Genomic DNA, 9,169 nt, shown 5'->3' on the forward strand with positions numbered 1-9,169 from the left:
ATTAGACCCCTGTCAGAGTTTTTCGTTATAAAGATTTTTTCCCAATTTGTTGTTTCCCTTCTGATTTTGACTACATTGTTTTTGTTTGTACAAAAACTTTTTAGATATGCTATATAATTTTAACTGAGCCCTGAGTGTAGCAAGATAGCCCTTTTATGCCTTTATAATAATAATCAATTCAAATACTCTACTCACCAGTGGTTATTCTCAAACTTTTTCATCTCTTTCCAAGCTTCCCACAGTACTCATCTGCAATCTCAGTTTAAGATCTCACTTCAAAAAAAGAGAAGACTCCTCCATCATCATCTCCCCCTTCAATCTTGTCTTGAATGAAGAGGTGGCTTTCTCATTGCCAAAGGCAAACCCCTCTCTCTATGATGTACACTTGATCCCCATTCCCTTCCATTTTCTCCAGATTATGCCCACTAATGAGCCTGCTTCTTTCTAATCTTCAATCTTTCCCTATCTCCTGGGACTACTTTAAGACTCCCTTATCCTTAAAACAAAACAAGTCACTTGAACTTGCCCTCCAGTATGGCTATCATCCTATGTATCTCTTCCTCTTTTTAGCTAAACTTCATCTGTATGCATTAGGTGCCTCTCATTCTCATTTACTTCTAAATGCTCTATAGCCCTAATGGGGAACCTATGACATGCTGACATGCATAGCCATTTTCAATGACATGAGGCTGCATACGTACTTTTGTGAGACCTTATTCTCAAGGTTAAATAATATCAAAATCAACAAAAGAAACAGATTCACAGATGAAGTTAGTAGCTCTTGCTTGGGCTTGAAGTATACAAAATACCAACCTTCAATTGAAGATTTTGCGGCTAAATGAATTTTCATTAGCCAATGAAATTTAGCAACAAAAAAGTCACTAATAGGTAGGTTAAGTTAAAGAATTCCCTTTCCCCATCACTTATCTTCGTTCAGGACATCCCACAGAAGTTAAATAATATCAAGACCAATAAAAGAAATCGACTGACAGATGAACAAAGAAGTCACTAAGCAGGTAAGTTAAATAATTAGTTCTTGGTTTATTAGTTATATATTACAATTATACATTTTTGTTATTTAAACTATAAATATTGTGAAATTACAGGTTTTTTCCCTAAGTGACACACCACCTGAGTTATGCTCAGTTTTTTGGCGAATTTTGACACACCAAGCTCAAAAGGTTGCCCATCACTGCTTCTAGTCTAGCTTTTTTCTTCAGCCTTCAACTGAAAAGGCTCTCTCCAGAATCAACAATGATCTCTTTAATTTGCCAAATCAAATGGCCCTTTCTCAGTTCCCATCCTTTTTGACATTTCTGCAACCAATGTCACTGTTGATCACCCTCTCCTCCTAAATATTCCCTCACTCTTGGTTTTTGTGACATTGGTCTCGTCTAGTTCTTCTTCCACCTGAATGCTTGCTCATTCTCAATCGCCTTTGCTGGATCTTCATTCAAATCATGCCACGAGAGTCTTTCAAGTTTCTGTCCTTGGCCCTTTTCTCTTTTCCTTTTATACTATTTCAATTGATTCCAGAGGTTCAACTAAACTATCATCTCTGTGATGTCATTTATTTATTCCTCAGTCTATGTGTCCAGGCATAATCTCACTCCTGAGCTACAGTCCGTTACCACCCATTGCTTTTTGGACAATTTGAATTGGATGTCCCATGACATCTCAAATTCAATACATGCATAACTCAGAATATTTCCTCTCACCAAAAACAAAACAAAACAAAAACAACCCTCCCTTCCACCTATTTTCCTTAACTACCCAAAATATCAAGCCCTTTCAGTCACCTAAGCTCACAAACCTCAGTGTCATCCTCTACTCCTCACTCTCCCACATACTCATCTGTGGTCAAATCTTGTTTCAATTTCCCCCAACACTTCTCCTGTGAAAGAAAAGGGAATTTCCTCTTCCTTTCATTTACACATCCACCACCTTAGTACAGACCTTTATTACCTCTCACCTAGACTACTTAACAGCCTTCCAAATGGCCTTTCCCCACTACAATTCATCCTTCACTCAGCTGCCAAAATGAGTCAAGTATAGTTTGGCCTATGTTACCCTCTCACTCAATAAACTTCAGTCATTCCGTATCACCCCCAGGAATAAATATAAACTTGTATTTTGGGCATCAATAACCCTTCCTAACCTGAACCCTTCCTACCTTTCCAATATTCTTACACTTTACTCCCCCCACTCCCCACCCCCCAAGTACTTCTGCCAGCAACATTTCCCCACACAAAGAATGCTCCCTCTCCAGACCAGAGTATATGTACTGACTGTCTTCTGTATTTCAAATGCTCTCCCTTCTCACATCTGCCTCCTGGGGTCAAGCCTCACTTAAAATCCAACCTTGCACAAACAGTCTTTCCTACTCCTCCTTAAATTGAATGCTTTTCCTCTGAGATTAACTCCAATTTATCTCATTTATAACTTGTTTGGACATAGTTTTGAATGTTGTTTCCCCAACAAGACCATGAGTTCTTTGAGTGCAATGGTTGTTTTTTCCTTTGAGTCCTCAGGACTTACCTGGCAAACAGTATATACTTAATAAATGCTTTCTGATTGGTTTAAGTGAAATAAAACAACAATATTTGCCTTAACTCATTTTCAAAGTTAAAATGAGATTGAGTTAAAAAACAAACAATAGTGTAAAAGAGAAAAATTAGATTTCAACAGTTCTAATAAGTAGTAATTCCAACAAATGGAATACCTGGTACTCAAGGAAAGAAACTCATTATTATTATTATTTCTATAGCATCAAGCCAGTGCTTTGTATGAAAGAGGAACTTCAAGTATATTCAATGTGACTAAAATTTGAAAATCTGGGAAAAGACCTAATTTAGCTGAGACTCTGAAGTTCATCTAGAAGGATGGAGAAAGTTGCAAATGTTGATATATTTTAAATCCCAGTCAGTTATTAGCTAAATGGCACTGGGCAAGTCACTTAACCTTCATTTTCTTCAGTTCCCTCAACTGTAAAACTGAGATAATAGCACTTAACTCCCAGGACTGTTGTGATTATATAAAGGCTAGCTATATTATTAATTATATTATAGTTTTTAAAAAGGAAGACTTTCTTTTTGATCCTGGAACAGGAAGCCACTGGGGAATAAGAGGAAGATATTGGCCAACATATGCTTTAGGAAAATCATTTTGGTAATAGAAAATAGAGTAGAGAAAACCCTGAGGCAGGGAGACCAGTTAGAAGGCTACAAAAACAGTCTAGGTGAGAAGTAAGGAAAGCCTTTACTACTGTAGTAGATATCTGAGTGGAGAAGGAGAACAGACAGTAGAAGATAAGATCTGACAACAGACTGGATCATGGGATGTCTGAGGAGTGGAAGATGACACTGAGGTTGCAAACCTGGGTGATTGGCAAGATGTGGATTTCAGACCTACTGAGTGGGTTCCAGATGTCCAGTAGACAGATGGTGATGCAGTACTAGGGTTTAGTCAGGGTCCAGGGCCAGATACATAAATGTGGGCATCATCTACAAAGAAATAACTAAACCTGACAGCTCACAGGATCATTAAGCAAAATAGTACAGAGCCATGATTTTTGAAGCTGGAATTCCTGAGGTCAGTTGAAAGATTTCAAAGGGTGCATGGAATTTTAATTTTGTATTTTTTACTACTATTATTTCCTTTGTAACCAACCCTATGTATTTTATTTGATGCCTTTAAAAACATTACTTTAAAGATTCCATAGGGTTTGTTAAACTGCCAGAGGGTCTATGACATACTAAAAAAGTTAAGAACCTCTGATATGGAAGGAAAAGAGAAGAGAGCCCAAGATAGAATCATAGGAGATACCTACTTTCAGAGCCTCAGTTTCCTAATCTGTGACATGAGGGAGTTGGGCTACAAGATCTCTAAAGTGCCTTTTGGCTATGCATTCTATGATCCAGAGGCAGTGACTGGAATATATTCTTCAAGATTCAAATGTCAAGCTAAATAATGTGCAAGTGATGGCACAAAAAAAAAAATCACCTCCTAACTTGATTGATTAAAATTAATACCAAATTTTATTAGTAAATAAAGAATAATGGCATTGTGACCTCAAACTAGTTATTCATCTCCTCAGTGTGCTCTAGGATTATTTGTTTTACAGTTCCTGATCTGCATCAATATCGAAAATTTAAATTTGGGGGAGGGGAAGGGTTCCCTACACTGATGACATCAACTCTGATCAATAACAACTACAACTACACCTAACATTTCTTTTGGCATTTTAAGACTAAGTGACTTTCTTACAACAATCACTGTCTGGATGATTTAGCATTAGAAAGGTCCTCCAACAATAGTTATGATTTTTATAATGTTTTGGTAAACATTATAAAGATTATAATAATTATATTTGAGCCTGGGCTGTTACTTCTCATCTGGCCTAGGAAGTTGAGAAACAACCCCTCCTAAGTATGCACAGAGCTGTTGAGAGATCCTAATGATAACCCATGTAAAGCAATTCAAAAATTTTAAAGCACTGAATAGGGAGTTATTATTATGATTATTTATTATCACCTCTCCATTCTGAAAGAGAAGCAAGAAAGTCTGGGTGAGGAAAGGCAAGTAATAACAGGGCACAGTACCTACTCTGTGCCAAGCACTGTGCTAAGCACTTTACAAATAGTATCTCATATGATCCTGGGAGATAGGTGATGATCCTGAAATGACCCCCATTTTACAGATAAGGAAACTGAGGCAAATGAAGTATCTGTAAGTACCAGTAAGTATCTGAGGCTGCATTTGAACTTGGATTTTCACCCCCTGGTTGCCCCAACAATAATAATTCACAGTTAAGGTACAGTGTTCTAAGGGTTGCAAAGTTCTTTATAAGTATTCCCTCAATTGACTTCCACAAGTTTACAAGAATTAGGTAAGAGCTAATACTGTCCTCATTTTACAGACGAGGCAACAGAGGTAAAGAGAAGTTATTAAGTGACTAGCCCAGGGTCACACTGTCAGAGGTAAGATTAGAGCTCTTATGCACACACAGTCCTTACACAAACACACCCAGGCCTTACATACACAAATATTCCTTAGATATGACCATTACACACACGCCCTTACGTACACACCCATCCTTAACACAACCCGTTACATACACTCATACCACTTACACACACCACACAAGCACACACGCATAAGATTGTGTCCTATCTCCCTAGTGCCCCCTAAGACTCTATAAGAATCAGAATGAGATTCGAACCCGGGTCTCCAGCCTCCCAGGCTGACGCTGTCTCGGACCGCGCACTTACTGTACTGTAGGTTCGGTTCAAGGCAGCCACGAGCTTGGCGTGGTTCTGATGGGGCAGCTGGGCCAGCTGAAAAGCCTCCTTAATTTGTAGTAATTTCTTCTCCGCTCCCATGTCGATAGTCCTAGCGCCCAAGCTCCGACCGGTCCCAGACCTCCCTCTTGACCACTAGCCGGAGGCCCCAAAGTTGGATCCGAGAACTGCAGAGCAGCCGCTCCCGCCCTCGAATTTCAAATTCTTCCCGCACTCGGACAAAACCTCGCGAGAAGGGTGCCGGAGGCGAGTGTGGGCGCCTTAGAGATCCAGAGCATGCTCAGACGTATTCGCGCATGCTCAGACATCACTTGGCGCCTCAAGGTTTCCATGGGAACGAGTCCTAGCTTCTACCGGAAGAGAGAGTGAGAGGTGTTTTTTTTTCTAGGGAAGTAGACGCTCAATGACCCTGCAGGGCCAAAGAAAAATCCTACGTCTCCCCTACCAGCTGTGTTCCGAGTAATGGTAGAGAGGGAATGGTGGCTGCAGAGAAGCAGATGGACGGAGCCAGTGGCCAGGCCGAGGCCTGCACCAGCCGTAGGCCTGGCGCTTAACAGAAGAATTTTTTTTGCCAAATTGTGGTTTTCTACTCTGGGTTAAGCCAAAGCGATTGGTGTAGGAATCCGCATAGAACCTGGCACATAGCAAGTGCCTAATAGATGCTTACTAACTGGCTTGAACTAACTAAATAAGGCTTGAATCAAAGCTTCTTAATGTTTTTTAGAGAGGCCAACCTCACAGTCGGGAAAATCCAACTCAAGCCCAACCTCTGCCAAATAATGATAGTAATAATACATTTGTAATGATAATGTTATTTATATAATGTTTTTTAAAGACGCATCTGGTCCTTACCACAATTCTGTGTGGTGGCTGCTAATAATATTTCCCTTTCACAGATTAGGAAACTGAGGTTTAAGTGCTTTGCCCAAGATCACGTTCTCTTGAAGGGTGAAGCAGGGTTTGAACTGTACCAGGCCATATTGCTGCCTCTAACAGAGCCTGAATGGCCCTGGACAATTTACTTAACCTCTCATTTTGGAATACCTTTCCATTCCTCTCCCCACCCCACCCTCACACCCAAAGAACGTCTTGTAGACTATAAATTGTAGAAAAGCTGCATAGTTGGTTTAACATTAGGAAAACTATAAGCATAATTAACCATATAACAAAAATCAAATGGTCATCTCAATAGATGCAGGAAAATTTTGACAAAATATAAGTCAATCCTAATTAAAAAAAAAAAAAAAACTACTAGAGGGGGCAGCTAGGTGGCTAAGTGGCTCAGCAGATTGAGAGCCAGGCCCAAAGACAGAAGTCCTGGGTTCAAATATGGCCTCAGACATTTCATTGCTGTCTGACCATGGACAAGTCACTTAACTCCCATCACCTATCCCTTATTGCTCTTCTGCGATCGAACCAGTACATAGTATTGATTCTAAGCCAGAAGGTATGAGTTTAAAAAAAAAACTACACTATAAAACATAGGAAAAAATGGAGCTTGTCTCAAAAAAACAAGTAACTAAAACTAAGAGCAAGTATCTGTAATGAGGATAAAACTAGAATGCCTTCCCAATAAGATCGAGAGCGAAGCAAGGATATCATTATGAAAGGGTAAAAAAAAGGTAAGACGAAATAAAGCAATTAAGAGCTATTTTGCCCAATTATATGCCTATAAAACTGATAATCTAAGAGAAATGATTAAATATTTACAAAAATATAAATTGTTCATATTAACAGAAGAAGAAATGCAATACTTAAATAACTATCTTAGAAAAAGAAAATGAACAAGCTAGAAATGCACTCCTTAAAAATAATCCCTGGAACCAGACGGATTTACAAGTGAACACTACCAAACATTTAAATAACAATTCCAATACTATATAAACCATATAGAGAAATAAGTAAAGAAAAAGTTCTGCCAAATTGCTTCTATTACACATATATGATTTTGCTACTTAACCCAAGGGTAGGGAAAATAGAGAAGGAAAACCATAGACCAACTTTCCTAATAAATATCAATGCAAAAAAATTAAATAAAATGTTAGCAAAAAGATTATAGCCATACATCACAAAGATCATACTCTATGACCAGTTTTATACCAGGAATGAAAGACTGGTTCAATATCATAAAAGCTGCAGAGGAATTTTCTCAAAGAGTTTCTATACTAGTGAAATCACAAATCTTCTTGCAAGTTGAGGGGAAGAGTACCTTGTTTTTTATTTAAACTGAGCTGCAGGATTAAATTTCGTTGTGTATAAAATCAGTTTATAAACCCTGGTGAACCAGAATTAAATGTTTGCTTTTCTTGAAACTATTAAATAAACATTAAAACATTCTCAGAATTGAAATATTTTGGCCCAAGCCAATGACAAGATTTGGTTATTCAATTTAATTCAACAATTCAACATTAAACATTGCTTCTGCATGTGAGGTAGCTTGGTGTAACAAAGTTGTTTGGAGGGCTTACCTCTGTTGTTTGTGCTTTGCAGGTAACCTTGATTAAATCAGTTGACCTGTTCATCCGTTTTCTCATATATAAAAAGGGAGAGAGAAAAAAATTTGAACACTATAAAATTAATAATGATAATCTTTCATTTATTTAACATGATTTTCAAAGCTCTTTCACACTTTCTTAGACATTGTGAAAGAAAATAAGCCACATACTGTAGCAAAAAAAAGCAATGGACTAATAATCTGCATGCCTAACTTCAAGTCCCAGCTCTGCTACTGAGAACTTGGCAGAATCACTAAACTCTCCTGTGAGTCAGTTTCCTAATCTCTGTTAGTGGATAAAGTCCAAGAACTCTATATAAATTCTTAAGAGAGAACTGGATTCAAAACTCAACTCAGATATTTACTGGTTTTGTGTCTCTGGGGAAGTCATTTACATCTATGCCTTAGTTTCCTCATCTGTAAAATGAAAGCATTGTATTTAATGGTCTCTGGTCACTTTCAGCTTTATAGGACTCTTTTACTAGGTAATCTCTTTTGCCTTCCATGAGTCTATAACTGGATGAGCTGGAAAGTTCTTTCCATCTCCAGCATTTTATGATTTCATGCATAATTGTGTACTAACTGGATTAGGAAAGACATGTAAGTACATTGTACTTATATATTATAGAATTTGAACGTTTGAAGAGACTTGCAGGTACCTAAATACAACCTAAATACTTATATATTATAGAATTTGAACGTTTGAAGAGACTTGCAGGTACCTAAATGTCGGGAATCTACATCATAACATATCTGATAGGTGATCAATTAGCCTAGAAGACCTCCAAGGGAGAACTCCCCACCCTCAAAGCAGTTCATTCCACCTTTGGACAGCTCTAATTGAGAGGAAGTTTTTCCTACTGGCAAGACTAAATAACCTTCAAATAATGCAGAAAAGGAAAATGTTGGAGGGGTTATGAGAAAATTGGGACACTAGTGCACTGTCAGTAGAGTGGAGAGCAATTTGGAACTATACCCAAAGGACTATAAAACTGTGCTGTATACCCTTTGACCCAGAAATATCACCACGAGGCTTATATACCAAAGAAATTTTTTAAAAAGTGAAAATAAAAAGAACTTATATGTACAAAGGTATTTAAAGGAGCTCTTTTTGTGGTGGCAAATAATTGGAAATTGAGAGGATGCCCATTAATATTGTATAATGATCAACTGGGTGACTTGGCTTTTCTCAATAATACAAGATCCATGACAATTCTGAAGGACCTAGAATGAAAAATTCTACCTACCTCCAGTGAAAGAATTGATGGAATCTGAATGCGGATGGAAGCATACAGTATTTTTACTTTATTTTCTTGTTTGTTTTTTTCTATATTTTCTTTCATAGCATGACTAATTTGCATGTGTAACCTTATCA

At 37.9% G+C, this 9,169-nt stretch overlaps 1 protein-coding gene across 1 annotated transcript in view; it reads right to left on the reverse strand.

The window, feature by feature from the left end:
* The window catches only part of NCAPG (non-SMC condensin I complex subunit G), a 58,270-nt gene extending 52,889 nt beyond the window's left edge, over positions 1-5,381 (reverse strand). Inside the window, exon 1 of the mRNA XM_044681181.1 lies at positions 5,271-5,381. Coding sequence (XP_044537116.1) covers positions 5,271-5,381 — 111 coding nt within the window. The remainder of the gene's footprint in view (positions 1-5,270) is intronic.
* Between the last annotated feature and the right edge of the window lie 3,788 nt (positions 5,382-9,169).

The sequence above is a fragment of the Gracilinanus agilis genome, chromosome 6 (genome assembly GCF_016433145.1).
Source record: "Gracilinanus agilis isolate LMUSP501 chromosome 6, AgileGrace, whole genome shotgun sequence".
NCBI lineage: Eukaryota > Metazoa > Chordata > Mammalia > Didelphimorphia > Didelphidae > Gracilinanus > Gracilinanus agilis.